A 26,785-nucleotide genomic window follows, 5' to 3' on the forward strand; every position below is an offset into this window, starting at 1 on the left:
AGTGTAGGTTGAAAAACACATGATTTGCCCTACAGAATCAAATAACCTGGGCTCATAGGGGCTCACAGACACTGTTTGACCTCGGCCCTCTGCATTTGTCATGGTTGTGTACCGAGTCTTCTCATGGAATTCCTAACGGTGGGAACATGAGCTATTTCTCACTCTTTTGCCTGCTTTTGGGACCCTTTCCTTGCACTGGGTGGCCTTGCCCAGCCTTAATATGAGAGGAAGTGCCTAGTCTTATTGCAACTTGACGTGTCATGCTTGGTTGCTATCCCTAGGAGGGCAGCTCGTTTCTGAGGAGAAACAGAAGAGTAGGTGGGAGGTGGGGCGAGGGAGGAGGGAAACTGTGGCTGGGATGTAATGCATGAGGGAAGAATAAATACACTTAAAAAAGAGAAAAACATGGTTTGCAGGATTCATTAGGCTTAGGAAACAGAAACTTATTTTTGTAAGGTTTGGAGACTTACCAAGGTATAACAAAGCTGGGCACAGTGGTGCAGGCCTTTAATCCCAGCACTCAGGGAGACAGAGACAGGTGGATCTTTGTGAATCCCAGGCCAGCCTAGTCTACAAATTGAGTCCAGGACAGTCAAGGTAACACAGAGAAACCCCGTCTTGAAACAAACAAACAAAATCCGCAAAAAACATTGAATAACAAAGTGATTCCTGTTTTGGTTTCACAGACCGAACCCTGGTCCTCTCAACATCAAGTACTCTTAACTGCGAAGATATCTCTCTAGCCACTTATAGCGAATATTTTGAATGTCTCCAGTTTGTAGGCATTCAGTGCAGGCTTTATTGTATTTCTCACCGTACACACAGATTTGATTTGTAATGTTTTCGTGTCTGCCCCTAACCCTCTAATTCTGAGTTAGGAAGAGGAGAACCTGGAAAGGTTACACACTGGGAGGATGGGCTGCTGTTGAACTCTAACCACGTTTTACTTAATTTTTGTTTGTTTGTGTGTGTGTGTGTGTGTGTGTGTGTGTGTGTGTGTGTGCGCAGGGGCATACACATGGCATGGGTGTGTGTGCTTAAGCCAGAGTGTGAAAGTCAAAGGACAGCAGTAAGGAACAGTTTCTTCCTTCCTACCATGAGTTCCAGAGACTAACCTCAGGTTGCCAGGCTCTTGTGGCAAGTGTTTTTACCTGCTGAGCCATCTTGCCAGCCCAAGAACACTGGATAGGAGTTGGGAAAAAAAAAACATGCAAACTTGCTACAGAACCTTTAGTGCCTTTTATCTGATTGCTGTGAAACTGGAAATGGACATACCCCATTTCAATGGAGAGCAAGAATTAAACCAGGGGCTGGAGAGATGGCTCAGAGGTTAAGCGCACTCTACTCTTCCAGAGGTCCTGAGTTCAATTCCCAGTAACCACATGAGGCTCACAACCATCTATAATGAGATCTGGCGCCCTCTTCCTGCATGCAGGCACACAAGCAGGCAAAACATTGTATAAATAATAAATGAATTTTAAAAAAAAGAATCAAACAAAAGTAGTTCTAAAATAATCAACTTAGCTTTGATGCTAACATTCTGTTCTTTTAAAAAACTTATCTTTATTTCACATGTTTGTGTGTTTTCTGTGTATGTGTCTCTGTGTCTATTTGTGTGTGTCTGAGGCATCAGATCCCTTTGGAGCTGGAATTACAGGCAGTTTGAGTCACTTGACATGGGTGCTGGGAATTGAACTCTTGTCTTCTGTAGGACCAGTACATACTCTTAACAGCTGAACTATCTCTCCAGCTCCACGTACCTTTATAACACTTAAATTGTTGGTTATCAGACAAATGTGAGCTGGCATATCTTCAATTACTATCATAAATGAGTGTCAGTAGAATCTTTCTGTACAATATATACAATTTGTGAGACAAAAATTCTTTTCTAATTTGGTGGTTATAAATAAATTAAATTATCCTCATCTATTTATTATTTGTTTGTTTGTTTGTTAGAGACAGCATTTCTCTGTGTAGTCTTGGCTGTCCTGGATGTGTTTTGTAGACCGGGCTGGCCTCGAACTCACAGAGAGCTGCCTGCCTCTGCCTCCCTGAGTGCTAGGATTACAGGCCTGTGTCATGGCACCCATCTATCCTCATTAAAATTGGAACTTTAACTTTTTGTTGTGGATAGAAATGAGGCAGAACCTCACTTTAAGAAAAAAAATATTCATAAATAAGCCAAGAAGCAAGCCTTTCCCTGGATACTATTGATGTTCCGTGCACTTTTGTTTTCACCTCTTCAGACAAAGAAGACAATGGCGGCAAAGCAATGAGAGAATGTGGAAGAAAAAGAAGAATAAAACAACGACATAAGTTTACCAAAGAGGAATTGAATATACTTGAACAATTGTTTAAACAGAGTCCTTATCTAGATTTCTCAACCAAGATGGAGATAGCAAAGTGGTTTCATTGCCCAGTATACGTGATTGACGTAAGTCAGATATCTGAAGTTTTTTGTGACGATTCTTTTTTTTTTTTTTTTTCCTAAACAAGGTTTCTTTATGTATTCCTGGCTGTCCTGGAACTTGTTCTGTAGATCAGGCTGACCTCAAAGTCTTCTTTTTTAATTTTATTTTATGTGTATTAGTGTGAAGGTGTCAGATCCCTTGGAATTGGCATTACAGACAGTTGTGAGCTGCCATGTGGGTGCTGGGAATTGAACCGGGTCCTTTGGAAGAGCAGAGAGTGCTCTTAACCACTGAGCCATCTCACCAGCCCCGACGATTCTGTTTGGGAAATGTAAAGAATCATGAGAAAACTGACTGTCATTGCAGAGTTAACCTGTCATTTTTCTTCTTTCAATGTGACTGAACATATTATACACAGCTTATATGGAAAATAACCTATTATAAGGAAAATGTGAAAGCAAGGACATATTTTAGGGGCTATTGTCATGGGACTGAAGAAATGGGTTAAGAGCACTCCTCTTCCAGAGGAGCTAGGTTTCATTCCCAGCACCCCATGGCAGTTCATGCCCCTGGAACTCCAGTTCCAGGGCATCTGACCCCCTTTTCTGGCCTTTACACACACATGGTACACAAACATTCATCCAGGCAAAACACCATACATGGGCAATAACATTAAAAAAAAAAAAAATAGGTCATGCATGGCGGTGCATGCCTTTAAGCTCCACACTGGCTTAGGTTCTCTGTGAGTCAGGAAGATCTCTGAGCTTGAGGCTAGCCTGGTCTACAGAGCAAGTGGCAAGACAGCCAGGACTACAAAGAGAAACCTTGTCTCAAAACAAAACAAAACAAAACAAAAACCTTCAAAACAAAACAACCCGGAAAACAAAAGTTAAAAGCTACTGTCATTACCCAGGGTGACAGTTGTGATGATTTAATTTTGGGTGTTTGCTGTGGGAAGAACAAAGCCAGAAGACTTACGGATATTGATTTTAATATTGAAAATGTTGACCATTTTGAAGGTGGAGCAGATGCTTTGCTGAGATGCTAGATCTATAATGAGGAAAAGGGGAGACAAAGATTGTCTGAAATGAAATGAATGGAAGACTGGAGTTGTTTTTCTCTAGAGGCCCTATGCTGGGCTGGTGGCTGGCTTGATCTTATATGGGTCTTATGTAGGTAATCACAGCGGCTGTGTGGTTATAATTGTTAATCAAATCTACTTTGCTTGAAGTCTGAGTTTACAAACGCAACAGCTATGTTGTCTGGAAGTCAGCACTTGATAGCACCCTTTTCTTGGCTTCTACATTCCTGCACCCCTTCCTCCACAACATCCCTGAGCCTTGGGGGGTTTATAGATGAAGGTATCCCTTGGAGGGCTGAACGCTCACAGGCACTTAGTGCCTTGACTAATTATAAGTCTCTGCATTAACTACTGACCACTAAAAAGTATTTTTGACCTTGAAAGCAGCACAATAAATATTTAGAAGTCAGTGTGACAATCTGACCATTTAGTAAAACGAATAGCTTCCCCACTAGTGGCCTTAGACTCTGAATTTTTCTGTCTCAGCTTTTCAAGTGCTAGCATTACAGGTGTGTAGTATCAAGCCCACTATTATCTGTCTGTCTATCTATCTATCTATCTATCTATCTATCTATCTATCTATCTATCTATCTATCGACAGGATCTCACTCTGTAGCCCAGGCCATCTGGGAACTCAATGTGCAGATATTGAACTCACAGCGAGCCTTCTGCCTCTGCCTCCAGAGTGTTGGGATTAAAAATGACCAGGTCATGCCTGTCCTCCATCTCCTTAAAACATTTTATCATATGTACACCTTACCTTTCTCCAAAAAAATTTTGGACCATAATTTTGATGTACAGCTGTTTTAAAGAGGCTAAAAGTGAAGCCCAAATGTTTTTAGGACCAAATCAAATACCTACAAGGCATGTCCAAACTCTTGCCTAGTGTCTTTAAATATAACACATAATATAATTTGTAATACATTGTATCTTGTTGGGTGGCAGCTTAAGCAGTGTTAAATTGAGGGACAGTTTTCACCTGTTCTGTCTATATGTAGAGATTGCAGTGGGGTTGATTGGAGTTGGCTTCAAGGTGTACAGTTCATAACCTCCGTCATAACGTGCACCTTGGAAAGGTGGCCTTCATTTTTTGAGGCTGAATCTAAGTTACTGAAAAACTGAGTGTATGGCTGGGCATGGTGGCAAACACCTTTCCTCATAGGACTCTGTAGGTGGATCTCTGAGTTTGAGGCCAGCCTGGTCTGCATAGTGAGTTCCAGTATAGCCGGAGCTATATAGTAGAGACCTTGTCTGAACCAAACTAAGAAAGAAAGAAAGAAAGAAAGAAAGAAAGAAAGAAAGAAAGAAAGAAAGAAAGAAAGAAAGAAAGAAAGAAAGAAAGAAAGAAAGGAAAGAAAGAAAAGAAGGAAGGAAGGAAGGAAGGAAGGAAGGAAGGAAGGAAGGAAGGAAGGAAGGAGAGAGAAAGAAAATGCACTGTAGGATACTGCTAGAAAGCAGATTTGATTAATCCTTTTCTCTTCTTTTTAGAACTGGTTTCAGAATAAAAGGGCCAGGCTACCACCAGAACTGAGATGCAAAATTTCTGCTCGCAGGAGAATGTACCAGAACCAAGACTTCATGTTTACAGGTCACCCGGGCACCCAGGTACCAGCTCCCAGTTACACCACTGGGCAAGTCTCTCATATCCCCGGGGCATCAGTGAGAGCTGCTGTCTGTGTGAAGATGCAGAACGCTTCTGGTGACGAACACAGCTTATGCAACTTGGTGGTACAGAACATCAGCATGAGATCAAATGTCGCTGTGGAGTATCAGGTTGAAAGTGGATCTCCTTTCAACTTCAGACCAATGAACTTTACTCCTCCCCTTATGTCTGAGCAGTATTATAAAGATGACTGGCCTGAGACATGGGAAAGTCAGGGTTGTTTCACGTCCTCTGTTGTTGGCTGTGTTCCTAGAGTGCAGGGGCAGATGCAGGTGGATGGTAACTATTCCTCACTGTTCCCAGGACAGCAGCAGGGTCACTGGGGAGATCAGCAACAAAGGCAGGACCCTCAGAGCTACCAAGGGAGGATGCCCTTTGCCGACTGGCTTGATGTACATCAGAGTCATGGAGACTCAGGGCAGCGGGTGCCCTCCTTTTTTCTCTCAGAGCACCAGGACCAGTTTGGTTCAAGTAATGCAGCAGCAGCCGGTTCTCAGAGGCAACCTGCACCTCTGCAAGCAGCGGTCAGCGCTCCACCAATGCCTCTTTGGCTAGATGGGCAGCAAGGGCCTTCCAACAGCTTCCAGCAGGGGTGGTGCAGGCCTGTCAACACACACCTGGGCTGGGGGCTCCCTGAGGAGCAGCATGGAGGCCAAGGTGCAATCTAGAAGGCTTAGAAGCCTCTAGAAAACCCTAGGACTCAACCAAGATCCAGAGTTCCCAAGGATGGTTTCAGAAAAGGAAAGTTTATAATCAGGATCCTCAACTTTGATCTTCTCCGCAGCTCTACATTACAGATCTAATCTAGGTCTGTCATCATGTTCCCCAGAGTGCTCAGCCAAAGGGACCCTCAAAAATACACAACTGGCTGGAATCTAGCTGGAAGTTTAGATGGCCACTTGCCCCATAATGGCCTGAGCAGATCCTTAGATTGTCACTGACCTGCAGTGACACCTGAATACCACTTGAGTGAGGGCTGGGGGGAAAGAGACAGGGAAGGATACCAAGTCTAGGTTCTGATCAAGGTGTCCTTTACTGAATGTCAAGCCAACACTTAAATAGCAGGAAAGTACAGGCAGTTTCTCACGGAGGCAACTTTACTTGGCCAAAACATATGAGGGCTCACTCAAGGTTACACAGAACCTGCTGTCTGGTTACCATGGTTGCACAGGATTTATTGTCTAGTTCTCAGGTCAGAGCCCTCTGCTGTGGAACTGCCAGGGTCAGTCTATGAGACACGGAGCTTTAGATTATAGCCAGGGTCAAGAGGCCGAATTCCACTGCTCAGATACATGCTGCAGTTTTGCCATTAACTCCAAATAGGCTGCCACATTAGATGTAGGGAGTGACGCTCGACTAGAGAGCCAGTGCCAGCCCCATTTGGCCAAACATAAGCAAATGGGAGGTTTAGATGGAGAGGTTCTTTGGCTGAGTTTAATATATATGTATATATTCATACAAATGTATAAAATGTTCTCCTTCCAGATTCTCCTGGCGGGTTTTTATCGTTATTGTTGTATTTTGTATTAGGATACTGTTTAGGTTGATGGAGGTTTTCTTTCTGTAAACTGTAAACAACAATTTTAACATTTTATAAGACATGAAAATGTTCAGAGTGTAAGGAAGCATGAAGACACATTGTATACGAATTTGTGTTAAATTGACAAAGAATAAATAAAAGATCTGTGTGTAAGATTTTTTTCTTTAGGCTAATAAAGATTAAATTTCTTGAAGAGTGAGTGCATCACCATGTGTGGTGGTGGAAGCCGAAGTAATTGATATCTCTGAATTTGAGGCCAGCTTGGTCTGTAGAATTCCAGGATAGCCAGTGTTACACAGAGAAACCTTGTCTAGAAAAAAAGAATGGGCACATCGTTGCCTAGCTTAAAGGTGTCTTCAGACAGTCTCCATTGGTGTTTCCCAAGGAGTTTTGCAAATCACAAGTCCATCTGGACTTCAGATTGTCCTTTTGTTCACTCGGATCTGCTGATTTCCCCTATGCTAGTGAAGGAGTCAAGCTAACCTTACAGATTCCAGTTTGATTTTTAGGCCTCATGTCAAATTAAGTTCTCTCAGTACTTTTCCAGAAAGCAGAAGGACATGGGCAGAGATGAGGAAGCAGGCAAGTTGAGACAGACCCCAGACCCACCCTGTTGTAAAAGCGTAAACCAGGCCTGCACTTGTGAGATACCGTTACCTGACAACCAACCCAGCTAGCCCCAATTCCCCTTCCAGATAGTCCCTAGCCTGTGACCAGAGTCACGTAGCCCCGCTTCTCTGGGGCTACCACAAGATGTGCTAATCGTCCCCTCCCCCCAGCAACAACCAGATCAGCACTTAGCAGGACATTCCAGGCGTTGCTCATGACCAGATATCCTCCAGATGGTCAGGCCAGGACAGACCGGTCTCGGCGCCTAAAATAGACCAATCATTTTAAAGGGCAACTTCCCTATAGACCCTTTACCCAATCCGGTAATGTCAAGACGTGTAATCCGTTACTTGCCCACACTTTTTCCTTTTAAAACCCAAGGCTTTTGTTCCTTGGGGCCATCTCTCACTTGGATGCAGGAGGCTCCATCGCCAGTTGGCCTGAATAAACCTCTTGCTGTTGCATCAATCTGGCCTCCAAGTCTCCTTCCTGCTTCTCCCTGGTAATTGGGTCCAACAGTAGAAGCTGACCAGTGTTTTGAAGCTCGCCCACTGCAAAGCACCTTGTATTTGCACCTCCATTATGTAAATTTCTTTAAAGGAAATAGATGAAAACTGGAGGGGGCAGGGCTGCATACTTGTACTTATGAAGGTCAAATGACAATTTGTGGGCATGTGCTCTTCCGCTGTGGGTTTGAAGATCAAACTTGGATCTTCAGGGCAAGTGGCCTTGCCAGTTGAGCCATCTTTCTAACCCAAAGTGAGGTTTTCCCTTTCCTAAATGGGATTACAATATATACCATTACGTTGGACTGCAGTGGTGCTGGAGAGAGAGCCCAGGCCCTGTGTAGACATTCAGAAATGCTTTTTTCTCACTAAATGACTTAGCAAGGGGGCTGGAGAGATGGCTCAGTGGTTAACAGCACTGTCTGTTCTTCCAAAGGACCTGGGTTCAATTCCCAGCACCCACATGGCAGCTCACAACTGTCTATACCCCAATTTAAGGGATCTGACACCTTCACACTAAGGCACATAAAATAATAAAAATTAAAAAGATGCAGTTCCAGGCAAGCGCATGGTGGCTCACAACTTTCCGTAACTCCGAAAGTGTCAGCAAGGCAGGCACCCAGGACAACACCCATATTAATGTACCTGCAAAATGACTTTTATTTTTAGAAAAATTTTATAGATCCAGCTGAGCGTGGCCAGAGGCTTTCCTGCCCCATTACTATAATCTTTGACACATGTGCTCCATGACCTGGAACTAAACATACCCAATATGTCTATTCTGGGATGTTCTTCAATTGTGCCATTCAACGGAGCATGCTCAGGAATGCACCAACCGCTGTGAGCATGAGTAGGCTCCCTGGATAAAATCTTGCAAGCTGCCTTTGTTCCAAGAGGGCATTGCTTTGAAAATAACTCCTGTCTTTGCCTGTTGCAGGTAATAGGTCTTCCCCAGCTCTTAAATCTTGGCTGTGCTTGTTTTGTGTTTGCACCCACAAAGATGCGAGCTCATTGAGTTCAGTTACAGAATTTTAAATTTAGGTTCGTATTAAGAACTCTCATCTTTATGTTGCTCCTTGGCCAGTTAGAACAATATCCAGTTAGAATAATATTCTCCAAGTTCATCCATGTTTTTAACATCAGGGTTTCTTTGTTAGAATTAGGAGTATTTGCTCTGTTGCTTAGGATGGTCTCAAACGCTTGCAGTTCTGTTGAGCTAGACCAGTCCTTACGGCCATGATGTGTGGACAAGGCATGTAGCTCCTCTGAAGACAGGAACATGCTTGGCAAGGCCAGTAATGGACTGGGGCCAGGGCTCTGGGGGAGCTTTGACTTCATCCTGAGAATTCAACTCCTTCTCCATAAAGGGCTGTGATTATCGGTTGCCAGGCTCCCTTGTCTTCTAATGGCCTGAGATGCCCTGTGCCCCTTTGTGCAAGATAGCTTGATTAGCTCCCTGCTGCCTCTGTCCCCTTGTATGACAGTTTTCACTGACTTTGCTCCATCTCCCTCCACCCCAAGCTGTCTCGAAGAAGCTGTACTTCCTAATAAGCTTTTTTGGCATAAGACAGCTCATGCAAGCCTTCCTGACCCCAGCTTTCCTCTCTTCTTTATCTTCTCATGCCTTGGTTCCCTCTCTGTCTCAGGAACCTGTCACTGAAGAATGACCTCCTGGCCCTGGTTAGACTACAGTGATTCTCTTGTGTCAACCTCAAGTACCTGGGACTACATGTGTGTGCTATGATCCCTTGCTAATTTCTTTACCTGAAAAGCTGAATAGTATTACACACTTTATCCACCCATCAGCCAAAGGCTACTTAATAGTAGGTGTTGTGTCCTCAGGAGACATATATCGAGGCAGAAGAGGAACTAGGGCTTCTGCTTTTAAGGCTCTTAAGGAAAAGAGTTATGTGGGAGACACATTGGCAGCTTTGTACAAACTACCAAGGTTGAGGAGGCTCAATGGCCTGTCACGTTACACAGAGCCCCAGACTGCAGTTGCGCAGCACGACTGTGCTGTCCCCAGCATTCCCTGAAATGGTTTGCATGGTCTTTCCTCGAAGCTTTGTCCACTGAGGATCCGGGCGATGTGCAGAGGCACCAAACCCAAGGCAACGATTTGATTTTTAAAAACTCAAAGTTGCCTCTTCTACTTCTCATCAAGAAAAACACAAAGTGATGATTTTGTATATAAAGAATAGTTCCTGGCTTCTAAAGAGATACGGAACAAGTTGGGAACCGTTTTTATTTAATATGGGCTATTATCTTTGCTGACTAGCTGAAGTTTAGGTGCTGTTGAAAGGAAAAACAAGTTTAAATTGTGTGAGTGAATTTAAAGAACAAAGCAACAACAATTATTTGCAAATTGGGTCACCCTTAGAGTCAGAACAATTTTTTCGAGACAAAAGTTTTCTCTGTGCAGCCCTGGCTATCCCGAAACTCCAGATCATACTGGCCTCGACCTCAGAGATCCGCCTGCCTCTGCCTTCTGAGTGCTGGGATTGCAGGCACCACCACACCTGGAGACAGCCAGAACAACTTCCAAGAATTGTGGCCAACAATGTAAAGAAAACAGAAGCAAAGAGAATTTTACTGGTTACAGCTTAATTAGTTTTCTTTTAAAGCCTCCAACTAAAGTCACCAAGAAAAACAACTTAAAAGATTTTAGACGTATGCTTTGATTTATAGAAATTATTTTTCTTTTTTTGAGATTTCTTTTGTGTGTATAGGTGTTTCGCCTCCATGTCTGTACCATGTATGCACAGTGCTTAAGAAAGCCAGAAGAGGGCTCTGGTGCCCCTTGGAACTGGAGGCTTCTAGATGCTGTGAGTCCTGGAGACAGAATTTGGGTGATCCTGAAGAGCAGTCAGTGTTCTTAACGGCTGAACCATCTTTTTAGCCCCTTTGTTTTTGAAATAAGGTCTCATGTCCCAGGCTAGGTCAGACTGTCTATGTATCATCTCACTATGTAGCTGAGAATGACTCTGGATTTCTGATCCTTCCGACTCTGTTTCCTTAGTGCTGTGGTGCCTGTGTGCCATCATATTTGGTTAGTGCAGTGCTTAGGGTTGAATTTAGGGCATTGCATATGCTGGAAAAACAATACCAGCTGAGCTACATTCTTAGCACAGTGTTTGTCTGTTTTGAGACAGGGTTTCGCTGTGTAGCCTTGGCTGGCTTGGAACTTATCCTGTAACCAGGCTGGCCCGGAATTCACAGAGATGCACCAGCCTCTGCCTCCTGACTGCAGGGAATAAAGGCATGCCCCCTAGCTCTCCTGTGTGTTTGTGTGCCCCCCGGTGTGTGTGCTTTTTATTTAATTAATTTGTTTATTTAATCGACTTACAGCCAGTCCTATCCTTCACACCCCCTTCCCTCTTCACTGCCTTCACCCTTCTCCTCACAAAAGGGGAGCCCCCCTCATGTGTGCCAACCCACCCAGGCAGATCAGCCACAGCAGGACTAAGCATCCTCTCCCACTGAGAGGAGGAACCCCACCTATGGGAAAGGGATCCAAAGGCAGGAAACAGAGTCAGAGACAGCCCCTGCTCTAACTGTTAGGGCAATAAGCTGCACATCTGCTACACATGCCCACGCATCCTCTGTGGTTGGTAGTTCAGCCTCTGTGAGCCCCCAGGAGCCTAGGTTAGTTTGCTTTGAAGGTTTTCTTTTGTCCTTGACCCCTCCGGCTCCCTCAGTCCTTCCTCCCACTCTTCCAGGAGACACCTGGAGCTCCGCTTGTTGGTTGGCTGTGGGTCTCTGCTTCTGTTTCCATCAACTGCTGGGTGAAGCCTCTCAGAAGGTTATGCTAGGCTTCTGTCTGCAAGCACAGCAGAGTATCATTAACAGTGTCAGGGCTCGGCTCTCTCATTGAGTGGGTGTTGCGGGTTATTAATATTTATTATTGATTTAACTTAGTTAAACAGTGCTTATTCCCAAACCAGCTGTGTACCCAAATCACCACACAGAGACTAGGATTTATTTAATTAACCTAGAGCACAATGCTGGGCAATAGTTACTCCATCCTAAACCTCCAAGCCCGCATATTTTCCTCCCATTAAGATTTCACCCATTATACTTGTTCTTAGTCATATCTTAGATCGGGTTCATCTCTCCTTGTGGTTCCAAGACCTCTTCTGCCAATCTTTCCTTCCTCCTTCCCACTGGATTTCTTCTCCTCTCTAGACCAGGATGTCCGACCCTATTTTCTCCTTTGCACAGCACTGGCTTGTTGTTTAATTGACAATTACAGAGAACAAATGGTGGCATGTTTACACAAACTTGCAGCAGGTAATACTTAGGATATGCATCACAATGCAACGTCCAGATTGAAACCAGTGGGGTAGAGATATCAGCATGTGAATGAACAAGGGTAAATTGTATACATTCTATACCAACAGGTGGGTCTCAAGTTGGGCCAGCCATTGGTTTGTCGTTCCCTCAGTCTCTGCTCTATCTTTATTCCTACCTTCTATTCATTCATTCATTCATTCATTCATTCATTCATTCATGTTATGGTTTTTGAAACAGGGTTTCTTTGTGTATCCTTGGCTGTCCTAGACTCGCTTGGTAGACCAGGCTGGCCTCGAACTCACTGAGACCTGCTTGCCTCTGCCTTCCTGAGTGCTGTATCCTTACACTTCTTGTAGAGAAAACAAATTTTGAGTGGAAGGTTTTATGGGTGGGTTAGTGTCCCCCTACTTCCACTGGACACCCCACCTGGCTACAGGAGGTGGTGACTTCAGGTTCTCTACCCCAGCTGCTAGGAATCTCGGCTAGGGTCACCCCCAGGGGCTCCCAGGGGCCTCCCCTGTCCCCCTCTCTCTCTCATTGATTTCCATTCTCTGTCCTGGTCTTCCCCGACCTACACACCCCTGATCTATAGCCGTTACCCTCCCTACTCTCTCCCACCCAGTTTCCTTCCTCCATCTACTTCAGATGTGTATTATTTCCCCTTCTGAGTGAGATCCAAGCATCCTCCCTTGGGTCCTCCTTGGCTTCTTTGGGGGTGTGGATTGTAGCGTAGTTATCCTGTATTTTATGGCTAACATCCACCTATAAGTGAGTACACACCGAGCTGGGTGCAGCAGAGCACACCTGTAATCCCAGCACTCGGGAGGCAGAGGCAGACAGATCTCTGAGTTCAAAGCTGGTGTGGTCTATAAAGCGAGTCCAGGACAGCCAAGGCGACACAGAGAAACCCTGTCTCAAAAAGACCGAAAATAAAAAAACAGAAAAAAAAAAAGGTGAATACATATCTTGTGTCTTTTTCTGGGTCTGAGTTACCTTGCTCATAATGATATTTTCTACTTCCATTTGTTTGCCTGGAAATTTCATGATGTCCTTGTCTTCAATAACTGAATAGTATTCCATTGTGCAGATGTAACACCACATTAAAAAAAAATATTTTCTTTGGCTGAGGGACATCTAGGTTGTTTCCAGTTTCTGGCTATTACAAATAAAGCTGCTTTGAACATAGTTGAGCAAGTGTCCTTGTTGTATGGTAGGGCATCTTTTGGGCATATGCCCAGGAATAGTATAGCTGGGTCTTGAGGTAGAACTATTCCCAGTTCTCTGAGAAAACACCAGATTGATTTCCAAAGTAGCTATACAAGTTTACATTCTCACCAGTAATGGAGGAGGGTTCTCCTCTCTCCACATCCTTTCCAGCATGTGCTGTCACTTGAGGTTTTGATCTTAGCCATTCTGACAGGTGTGAGATGTAATCTCAGAGTTGTTTTGATTTTCATTTCCCTGATGACTAAGGATGCTGGACATTTCTTTAAGTGCTTCTCAGCCATTTGAGAGTCCTTTTGAGAAGTCTCTGTTTAGTACATCCTCAGTGGCCTCCCCTATCCAGACCCCACCCCATAAAGGTTCCTCTGTTTCGCAACAGCACGGCAGGAGGGCTCTGCCTGCTGCCTGCAGCTTCTTCTGCAGGTGTCACACACTCCTGGCATGTGTGTGCATGCTTGCATTATACTAGCTGGAAAGCAGTCCAGAAAGCATATTGTCCTCAAAGGCACACCCTGAGTGACCCAGCTTCCTCCAAATTAGGCTGCATCCTAATTTCACTACCTCCCAACAGCACCACAAGCTCACAATCACATCTTTAGCTTATAGCCTTTGAGGACATTTGGGATTTAAAGTATAATATAATGTTTATCTTTTGTGAGACGCATGGATTCCACGTGGTTTGCTGGGATGGATTTAGCAGAGGAGTGTATTTCAAATCAATGGTCTCCTATAGGTTTTGTTGAGCAGTCCCTAAAATCATGGGGGATCCTAGGCAAACATCTTCAACTCACAGAGACCCACCGACCTCTGCCTCCCAGGTCCTGGGATTAAGCCCATGTGCCCCCACCACCCAGCTATTTCCAAGATTCTTGATCAGGTAGATTTTGAGCTGGAGAGATTGACAGGTTGAAACATTTTACTTGAAAGATGAATTCTGCAGGGTGGGTGGAGGTGTAAGCCTTTAATCCCAGAACTCAGGAGACAGAGTTCTCAGGAGACAGATCTCTGAGTTTAAGGTCAGCCTGGTCGACAGAACCCAGGTCTGCCAGGGCTACACAGAGAAAATGTCTCAAAGCACCAAACAGACAACAACAACAACAAAGAAGATGGAGGAGGAGAAGGAGCAGAAAAAGAAGTTGGATTCTTTCCCTTCAAATGTACATCAGTTAGAAAAGGGCTGTAGCATACAGTGATGATAAATGTATTTCTGGAACTATTGAGAGACAGGTTCAAGGACTCCTATGATAGATCACTAATTTATAAGTGGGGCTGGGATCTGACTTAAAGGTTTGTTTGCTTGTTTGTTTGTTTTTTCAAGACAGAGTTTCTCTGTGTAGCCTTGGCTCTCCTGGACTCTCTTTGTAGACCAGGAACTCACAGAGCTCCTCCTGCCTCTCCCAAGTGCTGAGATTATAGGGGTGCACCATTATTGCTAGGCTCGTTTGCTGGATCTTCGTGTGCTGTTGCTATCCAGAATGTGTGTCTCTCTGGATTTCCCATTCAGATAGTTCTTATCCAAAATGATTCAGTCTCTTACTTGTGGTAACTTGTCTTATTGTCATGACAAAACACTTGAAAAAGGCAAACCGAGGAAGAAAGGGATGCGGTCCACCCATGAAGGGAAGACTGTGGTAGCAGCATCAGGAGGCAGCTGCTCATGTGGCATTCGCGTGGAGGAAGCAGCGAGAGATGATTATTGGTGCTGGCCTGGTCTCTCCTTGGTTCTGTATAGGACTTCAGCCCACGGAATGGTAATATTTACAGAGCCTCTCCACTGCAGTTAACCGAATCAAGTAGCTCCTCAGAGGTGGGCCCAGACGCACCACACGTGTGCCTGGAGTGATTCCTAGGCATTTCCTAGGTGAGTCTAGATCCTGTCAAGTTGACAGTAAGTGATACCACCACACATTTCCTGTCTTCACATGCTCATGGTCACCTCATAATGTAAAATATAGTCAAGCCAACTCTAAAAGCACCCCAAACCGACAATGCCAGCCCTTAAAATCCCAAATTCCAATCTCACCTGAATCTTAGGACAATCTCTTCTTGAAGCTCTTATAAAATAAAAACAAGCTGCTTATTCCCAACACACAGTAGCACAAAATAAACATTTTTACCCTAAGTGGAAAATGAGTGTGTAACAAAAAACAGGTGGACCAAAGCTAGACCAAAACCCAGCAGGAAAAGCATCACATTCAATAGCTTCACCTTCGACTCCTTGGGCCATGATGAAATTTTCTTAGCTTCAAAGGGCTTGGACTGAGCCACTGGTCCTCCTCTGCTGCCTTCAGCACTGATAACCTGTCCCTTGGGCTGCCTCTACTCCATGCCTGCAGCTTTTCTTGGCTGACATTCCACTGTCCTGGAGTCTGTATCATACAAGGGCTCCACTTTCACAGCTCCATGCAGTGAGCTCTTAGGAACTCCTTGGCTAGACGCCAACAGTACCATGAGTTGCCTGGCCTTAGCAGTTCTCTGGAATCATGGTGTAAGGACCTACAACTTGCTACCTTCCACCACACATCTTTTATGACTACAAAACTAACACCACGTTAACAAATCTGCAAATTCTGCTGTCAGCTTCCATGAACCAGAACCACAGTTCCACAGTTGCTTTGGAACTGAGTTTTGTAAAGACTATAGAGATTTTTTTTTTTTTGTAAAAAAGGGACCCTTTAAACATTCTCAGATTAGGCGCTATTCTTTCAAGTTAATGAGTTAATTTTGCATTTTCATTAGATGAAGCTTTCCATTTGTGGTATCTTAGCCTCAGAATACTTGTTCTGTCGTGACAGGACAGGCCACCAGATCTCTCTCCTCCTCTGGTGCACGTATACATGGTATGAATGTGTGTATGTGTCTGTGTATGTATGTATGGTATGTATGTATGTGTGCATGCATGTTCATGTAGGCAAACATGTGAGTGGGTGCGCATGCATGTATGTGTGTCTTCACACATTTGGAAGCCCAAGGTTCGCTGTTTGGCATCTTCCTCAGTTGATCTGTGGAGAGGAATTTTAATGCAGAACATTACTGTTTTGGCAAGAGATCACAGCCAAAGACCTTCTAGGTCTGTGTGATCTGGCTGAAATACAGACACACCCTTAATTCCAGGAGACAGAGGCAAGCAGACCTCTGAGTTCAAGGCCAGCCTACTATAGAGAGCTCAAGTTTTAGGTAAAGAAAAGCTTAGGTCCTGGTATGGTGGTACACACCTTTAATCCCAGAACAGAGACGTGCAGATCTCTGAGTTCTGTTGAGGGTGCAGTGCAGTGGAGCTGAGTTTGTGGCAGTTCAGCTTGTGGGATTCAGTTTTTACCAGGAGAGTTTAACAGAGAGAGGTTGAAGAGAGAACAAGCTAGACACAGGTGAAGACATAACAAGCCAGAAAAGGAGAAGGGGCTAAAATAGAACAGATTGCTGGAGTTAATTTGAGGCCAAGCAGAGCTATTCAGTGAGAATCTGAGAGAAGCCAGATTGAATCAGTCAGCTAGGAGAGGAGTTTGAGCCAGAACAGCTGAGTTGAACCAGCCAGCCTGAGTTCAGAAAGAGCTAGAAAGGGTGAGCTTATTCAGCAGCAAGTCTCAGAGGCTGAAAACATTAAATTAGGTTGAGTGGAGGCTAGAAGCTTCCAGGACTAGGCCTAGGTTAGCAGACAGAGGCAGGAAGACAATTGCAGCAGGCAGATAAAGGTGACTTTAACATCATTCTGCACAGTACACATTAAGAAAGCTTATTTTAAAAAAATGATTTTATATGTATGACTGTGCCGATAGGTGCCCTGGGAGGCCAGAAGAGGGCTACTGGATCTCCTGGAACTGCAGTTACAGATAGTTGAGGGCCATTGTGTAAGTTCTACATAGACTTCATATGGAATTTAAAAAGTCTAATTTTATTTTTATTTGTGTGTGTACGTGTGTTTGTCATATGTTTGCAGGTACCCAAGGAGTCCAGAAGAGGGCATTGGATCCCATGAAGCTGGAGTTTTAGGCAGTTGTAGGCTGCCCAGTGTGAGTGCCAGCAACCAAACCCAGGTCCTCTACAAGAACAGTAAGTAAGCACTTTTAAATGCGGAGCCATCGCTCCAGTTCCTGGTGGACTTCTTACTGAGGACTCAGTGTCTGTACCAACACCGAATGATGAAAGCAAACCACCAGAACAGCAATAAAGCCGAAACAGATCAGATATAGAAATACAATAACAACCAAATAACTCTAAATAGTATATTATGGATAAGCCTAGAAAAACTATCAAAGTAACGGAGAATAAACTACAGGTAACAATTAGCAGGGCTAGAGGGAGGGCTAGGTGGTTAAGGTTGTTTGCTGGGTGGTCAAAAGCCCCAGAGATCAGACACTAGCATTACTGGAACAAGCTGGGCTCTAGTACGTGCCAGCAATCCCAGCTCCAAGGAGACAGAGGTAGAAAGATTTCTGGGCTTGTGCCTCCTTTTTAGCTGAGAACATGATCCCCAAGTTGGGGAGAGACCCTGCCTCAAAGAAATAGGTAGAGAGAGAAAGAGAGAGGAAGACAACATTGCCCTCTTCTGGCCTCCATGTGCACACACAGAGTGTGTAATGGAAGTTTGGTTTCTTCGTTATGAAAATATGCTATTGTTTTAATTCCAAGTGTGAGATTTTAGTTGATCGATGGTTTGTTCACACCTGGTAATTGTCAGGTGCGGGGTGTGATCTTTGCCAGCTGGTAATGGCCTTCCATGTGCTGAATGGAGAAGGATGTGGTCTAGGACTCTGAGAATATAAGTATGAGGTCAAGAAAGAGACCATATGATAGTGTTCTGAAGTGGCATTTGGTGGTGTTCAGTGGAGGTGTTTGGTGTTGGCATATGGCATGGAGCAGTTTGGAGAGACCTGAGACCAGAGACAGTGTAATGTTTTGGAGCAGACAGACGGAGAGAAATGCTTCAGGGCACAGCCGTGTGGAGGAGCCTGCCAGCCACATCTGCGGTTGACAGAGAGTGGTGTAGAGCCCTAAAGAGCTTCTTGACCCTAAATAGCCGGGAGAAGTAAAGGAGTCTGGGCCCCCTCTCCCCACTAACCTTCTCTCTCTCTTATTTATGGTTGGGGGGTTGATGGAAGGGAGGTAGAGGCCTAAACTCCCAAGTAAAGTTTTAAAAAAGACCACTACAGGTGGCATTGGCTACAGCATGCATACAAGACATAAGCATAAACAAATAATAAAACAAATAATAAAATCTTTTAAACATTTTAATAAAGTTGTAGAATACAGAGGGAGGGAACTCAAGTGTGAATCCAGCAATCAGATTAGTGATGCCAGTTTTGGCCAGAGAAGTATCTTTTCCCAGTGGGTGGCAGTTACTGCAGAGACCCATAACTGGTTTAAGTGCTGAGAATAAGTGACTGTTGATTGCTCCGCCCTAAATTTTGCTCTCCAAGGCTCAGAAGAGGGGGCAAAACAAACAAACAAAAAAAGAACTCAGAGCGGAGAGAAGGGGCACAGTGTATAAAGATGTCATACAGGTGTAAGAGTAAGTTTTATTCGCCTGATTTAATTGTCATCTCCAAGGCTTACTGTCTCAGTCTGCTAACATAGGCCTAGTCCTGGAAGCCTCCATTCAATCTAAGCTAGGCCTAGAATGTTTTCAGCCTCTGAGACTTGCTGCTGAATAAGCTCACCCTTTCTAGCTCTTTCTGATATCTGGCTGGCTGGTTTAACTCAGCTGTTCTGGCTCAAACTCCTCTCCTAGCTCTATGATTCAAACTGGTTTCTCTCAGCTTTTCACTGAATAGCTCTGCTTGGCCTCTAACTAACTCCAGCAATCTGTTCTAATCTGGCTCCTTCTCCTTTTCTGGCTTGTGATCTCTTCAGTCTCTCTCTGTACGACTACCCTGGTAAAACTGCCCCCTCTCCCTACTCCTCTGCACTCTCTTCTAAGCCTCCTTTTCCTCTCTGTTCTAGTAAGAGTTGGGCATCTCACTGTGTATGAGATACATCCTGTAAGAGTAAGCCAAAATTAACCATTTCTTAGGTTACTTGTGTCAGGTATTTTGTCTCAGCAGCAAGGCAAGCAATCAGGGTGAAGTAGGATGAAATTATTGTATATACACTAATGGAAATGACATAATGCATAATACACACTAATAAAAATCTTAAATAAAGACAAAGGTAATAATAAAAGGACAAAACTAAGGGGCAAATAAAAGGGAAAAGAGATGAAACAAAGTTAAGACACAAGAAAGGAATGTGAGGAAAACGACAAGAATATACATATGAAGTAAAAACTTAAAGTATGTAAGCAAAGTTAAAACGTATAAAGGAGTGTTAATTCAGAACATAGTTGTTCCAGAAAGAGAGCACATCCAAAGACCTTCAAGGTCTGTGTGATCCAGCTGGAATATAGACACACCTTTTATCCAGGAGACAGAGGCAAGCAGATCTGAGTTCAAGGTCAGCCTGGTATAGAGCAAGTTTCAGGTAAAGAAAAATTTAGGTGCAGTGGTACACGCCTTTAATCCCAAACAAGGAAAGTAAAGTTAGTTTGTAGAATGAAGGTAACCCATGTTTGAAAGTGATGTCTAACTGAATGGCAGAAACAGTGAAATCAGAGAAAGACTGACAGAATAGGGTAAGCCCAACTCTCATGAGAAGAGGGAGGAAAGGGAAGCTACTTAAGTGGCAATACAGAGAGAGAAGAGGCAGTTTTACTGGGACAGTAATAGACAGATTGCAGAGAGAGAGAGAGAACTGGAGTGAAGACCAATGATCCAGAGAATGAGGAGACAGAACACTAGAAGAGGCAGAAAGGAAAGAGAGATTGAATCAGTCAGCTAGGAGAGGAGTTTGACCCAGTCAGCCCAGAGCTCACTAAAAACAAGTAAGAATGGGCTTATTCAGCAATAAATCGGAGAAGGCCTAGGTTACATTGCACAGAGGCTAGAAGCTTCCAGGGCTAGGCCTAGGCTAGCAGACAGCGGCAACAAACATCTGAGACAATCACTGATACTTTTACATAAAAGAGGAACAAAAATTAAAATATCAATAAAACGTAATATACTGAAAGGAAAAAGGTGAGTGGGAAAACCAGAAACTTCCTCCGGGCTCTCAGACTGTAATCTGCCAGGTGGAGGAGGGCAGCGAGTCAGTGATGAAACCTGTTGAAGAGCTTCCTGTTTATGCAGGGGTCTGCCTCAGTTAAGGCTGGGCTGCGAGCGTCAGGGATGCATTCGTTCTATTCACTTCCCTCTTTTGTGTGTCCTGACAGCTGCTGCTGGCCACAGTAAGCTTTGTGGCCTGTGGCTCAGCAGCTTCCCAGTCTGTAGATGCCCACCGCTTAAATTTGTGCATCCAGGAGTGGCGAACATCCAAGCCTAGGGGTGTCCCCGGCGTGAATCAGAGTGGAGGAAAGGATTTCTGCATGAGTCGGGGGTGGCAAGACGTCTCTCTGGTTCCGGGCATGCAGTCCCAGGCCAGCAGCAGATCTCCTTGTTGGAAGTAGAGCCCTCTGTCAGCTCTGGGCTCTTGGTGCCTTGTTTCATTAAGCAGCAAACCAGAGGCAACTCCAGAGGCTGAGGAATCCGCCAGCCAGGACTTGGATCTCTCTGTATCTTTACGGTGATCCACTGCCTGCACCCAGCGCTCAAGGAGGTGGGGGCTGGGGGGCGCTGAGCTCCCGCCCCTATAACTTCCCAGCCGGTCCCTTCCGACCCTCCCCCTTTGCATCTGCGTCTGGTAGCTCACTGCCACTCTGGCTCTGTGGCCGAGCGGCTCCATGCTCGCTGATTTGTGGCTGACTGTTTCTTGTTTTCAAAGTCCCAGAGTAGCCTAGTCTCAAACAATAGCTCCTTTCTCGACCAGGCATCTGGTGTAGCACTCCTGTAGCACCGCGTTGGGTAGGGGTTTGGATGCAGGGATTGGATGCAGGATTTCTTCTCCGCAGCTAACGGGCCCCACCGGAGGAGGCATTATCTCCCCTCCCCCCACTGGATTAAGGCTAGCGAGAACTGTGGGTTTATCCTGCAGCTGGGACTGCCAGTCTTTTGTCACCAGGGCTGACAGGCTTACGCGTGGTTGGGGCTCCAGCTCTTCTTTCCCCCCTGCGGGGACTGGAACTGCAGATTGCTTCCGCCTGTCCTTGCCAGAGTCTTTCTGTTTTACCATCCTTTTTAATCTGTGCTGTCACCTTTTTCTGATTCTCTTCCTTTCTTTCTGTTCTGGGTCTGTCCTTTGTTACCCTGACTCTTCTATCCCGGAGTTGCATGAAGGAAGCCTCCAATCCGCCATCTTGCCCCAGAAAACAAACATTTTCTCTTCTGATACAGTGGGGAAGTGGGTATGTGGAGTGGGGGAGAGGAGACTACGAAGAAGACGAGGTAGTATCAATGAGACACCAAGTTGCTGCTGGAGAGATGTTTTCCACATCCTTCAGTTTCAGATGCGATTCCCCTAATTAGGTAATTTCTACTGCCTGACTAAAATACCCAGACTAGATCCCCCTATCCTTAATTTGCAAATACATAGGGGGGATCAGGGCTACTGGCTCTTTTCCTTATTTTACCATCTGGGTAGGATCCTGGGGGGGGGGGGGGGTGTCTAGTAGTCTTTTTTTCCACACACACATTTTTTCATTACTTTAGTCACGTGGCTTTTTTCTTTGGGAGAACTAACAGTAGCATACAGATATCTGTAACACACTCCACAAAGGCTAATTAATGCAACTGATTGCATTTAGCTGCAGGAGCTTATTGTCTCCCCCTGCCCCCTGCTTTGTTATCTTAAATATTTTTTATGTGAAAACAACAATGTATTTTATGCCAAGCCACAAGACTATATCTTGTCTACATAAAAAAGATATTTTAACTTTACATTAATAAGAAATTAAGTTTTGGTTACAGCCAATAGAAAACTGCCAATGTTAAGTGATCACCAAGCAACTTTGTAAAAATTAACGTCTGGCTCTCCTGTAAACAGACCAGAAAACTTGCTGGTGGAGCGGACCCCTTCGGTAAATGCTTAGCTGTTACAGGATGGGTGGAGGTGTGCATGATGCTTGAGATGATCGTCATTGTACGGGGTGTGTGCTCACCAAGTGGTGACCGTCCTGGCACACTTATCAGGGATTATCTTGATTAGGTTAATAAGAAAAGTGGAAAGATCCACTTTCAAAGCAGGGACTTGGGGCTTGGGTCCCAGACTGCATTAAAAAGGAGAAAGATCTGTGAGCAGCGGCGTCCTTGGCTGTCTTCTTCCTGACCTCGGAAACAGTATGACCAGCTGCTTCAGGCTCCTGCTGCCTTGACGTTCCTGCATGGTGGACTGTGCCCTGGAACTGTGAGCCAATATGAACCCTTCCTTTCTTAAACTGCTTTCGTCGGGGTGTTTTTCACAGCCAGAAAAGTAGCTAAGTTTGTTTCTCAACTATCCTAAGCCTATCAGCCTTACTGAAGCACCAACTGTCTTTTACTCCTTAGCAGCAGAGACAGCTGAAATCATCTCACTAGCAGTTTAAATTCAACTGTTGCTTTCAACAGAAGCACGGCGGCCATGCAAACTTGGCATGCCTGTGTCTCTTCTAAGCTATTCATAGATGCAAATAAAAACAACAGCAAGATCATACTTCTATCTAACTTTCTATAACCCTTCGCTGAACACATTTGCTCAGAGGGACAAGGCTCTTGGGTGAGGTTCATTCTTTTCTTACCATATGTTGAATGTGCTTATATAAAGTTGTTATTTATTCTTTCACTCATTCTTTTATTTATGTGTGTATGAGGAGGGCATATTCATACCATGGTATAATGTGGATGTCAGAGGACATCTTCTGGGAGTTGCCCGTCTCGTTCTACTATATGGGGTCCAGGAATTGAACTCAGGATGGCAGGGCTTGGCAACAAGCACCCTTCTGTGCTCAGCCAGCTCACTGGCCTCTGAAGTCAATTGCTATTAATATACCTTGTATTAGATGATAATGGGATAAGGGAAGGAACGAGAGTGTTTTTCAAGTCTGTATATAAGTGTTGCGCCCAAGTCTCGCAGACCCCAAAGACCACCAAGGAGCTGCAACACACAAGGGTCCTTTCTGCAAACTGGAGCTTGGGCCCACACCGTCACCAATACAGCTGATCAAGTGTAGATCCCTGAGCTCAGGGAGAGAGGTTTTTATTGAGGTTACAGCCAGGTTCAGGGAATTCCAACTGGGCAGTTCTATGATTGATTGACATTTAGCAAAGCTTGGTCGCTAAAACCCGATTGATTGAGTCTGGAGGGCCAAACTGGAATTGTTTACTCAACCTATTGTAAAGAACACCTGGGTAAAACTCCAGGTGTTCACGGATTAGCCATTGCTAGGGGTGATGGTTCAATATTACCAGAGGTGAGTGGTCCAAGCACAATTTTGTGAGTTTTTCTCCTTTTCTGAAACTGGAGTTCATGCCCAGGTCATTTACCTTTAAGGTGGAGTTTTGCTGTTGTTGTTTGTTTTTTCAAAAATGGGGTTACACAGGTCTCACATAAGCATGTTCATAAAGCATGTGTGTGTAATGCATACACATATGTACATGTATAGCAGCAGGGACATCTAGGAAAGAAGAAGGAGGCAGGCTGGAGTTCATGCCAGAGCTGCAGTGATAGCTCTCCATTGTTGACTTTCTTCAGGCCAGGCCCAGTGTTACTGCTTCCCTTCCTGAGTCAGTTCCGCCCGTACTGGACAGTCTGCTTTCCTTAGAGACACCTGGTTTTACTCTTTGATCACGCCTGCCAAATACATTCACAGCACACCTACACTAAGGTTGAGTCAATGTAAGAGAGAGCTTAGGCTGGCCAGTGTGGTGAGCAATCAGATCATCAAGGACAGGAAGAAAATAAAAAATATGTTTTAGCAGAAGATGAGAAAAAAAATTGAAAAATATGAAACGAGGTGAGACTTTCAATATACTACAGCATAAGGCCAAGTCAAGATAATCAGGAAATAAAGTGACCTAAAACTAATAGGAGGGGCTGGGGTTGTAGCTCAGTGATAGAGCACTTACTTCCCTCACCTGTCTGAGACCAGGTTCCATCCTGAGCACAGCAAATGACCAAGGAGATGATGACGGTGATGATGACTATAAGAATAGTTTGATACAGTCTAGAGAGCTCAGGAATAAAACTATACACAGAAAGGTATTAGCCTAGGTAAAAAATTACCCAGAGGAATCGACTTTTACTCCTTTGTGTAATTATTTTAAATTCCTCTTAGGTGGCTGTGTTAGTCAAATTTGACCTTGTTCTAACAAGTGCCCCCAGAGAGACAGTTTAAAGGAGGAAGAATTCATTTTTTGCTCACTAGTTCAGAGGTCTATCTTTGATCACTAGGGCCCATTGCTGTGGGTGTGAGGTAAGGCAAAATATGGCAGTAAGTCTGAGGCTGTTTTTTTATTTTTTTTCTTGGAAATATATTAGAGAGAGTGTGAAAGGAACGCACCAGGACCAAGACCTGTCTTTTAAAGCCACACAGCCAGCAACCCATTTACACCAACTAAATTCCAGCATTTACAGTTCAATCAGCTGTCAAGAGTCTTGTAAACTTCAGTCCATCAAAGGGTTAAAGCAGTGATTAGCTCAACTCTCTTATGATCTAATCTTCTCTGGAAACACCCCAGACACACCCAGAGGCGGGTTCCACTAATCTCCCAGGAACCTCTTAATCCAATCAAGTTGACAGTCAAGATTTGCCACAGTGTTCTTGCATATTTAATGAAGGGATTAAACCAACAGGTATTTAAGGAATGGGTGGGCCACTCTGGGCTTTCATAAATCCTGTGTCTCCACGAGCAGTTCAGTTGGGCCTCGTGGGATCCAGGTGACTACAGTATGGATGTAAAGTGTACATTTGGTAAGTTTCTCTCCTTTGTTTCCCCAAACCTCAGAACTTTCACATCACAGTCATGACTGTCACACTGTTTGAGAGAGAGCTGGTTTCTAGTGCCAGTTTGGGTGGGTAGATGAATGACTTTTTGAAATCTTGTAACTTACAATTTACAGTGACAGCCAGGGCTCTTACAAAGGAGGCTTCTACTTAGAGTATTAAAGTTGACACTTTGAATGAAAAGAAAATGAAGTGTATGATGTTTAATTTTATGAAAATGTGTCATTCCAAAGTTCAACTTTTGTACAATAGTTTAACTTAATCTTTTACCTTTAAAAAAAAAGTACTGTTTCATTAATTTGCATGTTTCTAGTTCCCACTGCTTTCTGTCTTCAAGTACTATTGTGGAAATTCTGTCCTTTCTTGCTTTTAGTCTTACATGATTATCATCTTTTCTAAAATACACGTTTAAACCTGTGCATGTCCTTATTGGTATGGCTTAAGCTATATCCCTGAAGTAAAAATACATAGTCATCATTATGTGTCTGGGCTTTTAACATGGAGCAGACAAAACAGGAGTTCATGCCAGGAAAGATAACTTCATACTCCTTTGTCCATCTTTCCTTCACTAGGCCTGCTGGAAAAAGAAGCCCGGAGAAGGAGAATTATTCTGAACCAGAATCAAAAGGACACTCTTCATGCTTGGTTTGAAAAGAATCCCAACCCAGATTTAGCCACGAGGGGACATCTGGCTAAGGAACTCGGCATCTCTGAGTCTCAAATTATGGTAGGCGTTAGGCCCCTCTTTCTTTTTGAGCCAAGGAAAAGAGCAAAGCTAGGCTAAACAATTCTTATAGGTGGGCTATATTTTATTAACTTTACTCCATATGTAATGGATAGATAAAACAGAAATTTTGCTTATGTCTTATTGAAATGAGCCAGCACTGAGGGAAAGGAAAAGCCAGCTCATGGTTTCCACATAGGAGATAATGAAATTATTATCTTGAGAATTATAGAATTTAAGAAATTATGTCATCAGCGTAGCAATAGAACGTTTCATCATTAGAGCATAAGTAATAAGTATTAAATTGTAAGTAAAAGGCTATTTAAGTTCTCAGGTAGGCAGAGCCTGAGAACCTGAACTTAATTTTACCTTATGATCAAAATGAAGACTTAAAAACAAAATGGCTACAGTTATGCTAGACAGTAAGGCCTAGACATGCTGGAAATGTCTTAATGTTGGTGTGTCTCAACACATACTTCGTGAAAACACAGTACGTGCAGATCTCATGAAAACTGGTTGTTTGAATGCTAGTGATTTTTTCTCCTTTATTTAATATTTTGTTTTGCTTTCAAGACAGGGTTTCTCTGTGTAGCCTTAGGTATCCTGATTCACTTTGTAGACCAGGCTGGCCTTGAACTCACAGAGATTTGCCTGCCTTTGCCTGGGATTATAGGCATGTGCCACCACGATCAGCTATTAATAATTTTTAACTTATTCTGTGACAACTTCATACATCTTCTCTGAATTCCCTTTTTATTCCCCTCCCAGTCCCTCTGGACATCTTTTCTCAACATTTCCCCTTCCTACTTGCATTTTTTTTTTTTTTTTTTTTTTTTTTTTTTTTTTTTTT

The 26,785-nt window shown here is 44.0% G+C and overlaps 1 protein-coding gene across 1 annotated transcript in view; it reads left to right on the top strand.

Moving 5' to 3' along the window:
- The first annotated feature begins 5,049 nt into the window (after positions 1-5,049).
- LOC129680614 (double homeobox protein B-like) overlaps positions 5,050-26,785 on the top strand; it is a 26,391-nt gene continuing 4,655 nt past the window's right edge. The window contains exons 1-3 of the mRNA XM_055612307.1: positions 5,050-5,434; positions 22,589-22,636; positions 25,784-25,938. Of these exons, the coding sequence (XP_055468282.1) occupies positions 5,050-5,434; positions 22,589-22,636; positions 25,784-25,938 (588 nt within the window). The remainder of the gene's footprint in view (positions 5,435-22,588; positions 22,637-25,783; positions 25,939-26,785) is intronic.

The sequence above is a fragment of the Psammomys obesus genome, unplaced genomic scaffold (assembly GCF_907164565.1).
Source record: "Psammomys obesus unplaced genomic scaffold, mPsaObe1.curated_primary_1811, whole genome shotgun sequence".
In the NCBI taxonomy this organism is placed as follows: Eukaryota; Metazoa; Chordata; class Mammalia; order Rodentia; family Muridae; genus Psammomys; species Psammomys obesus.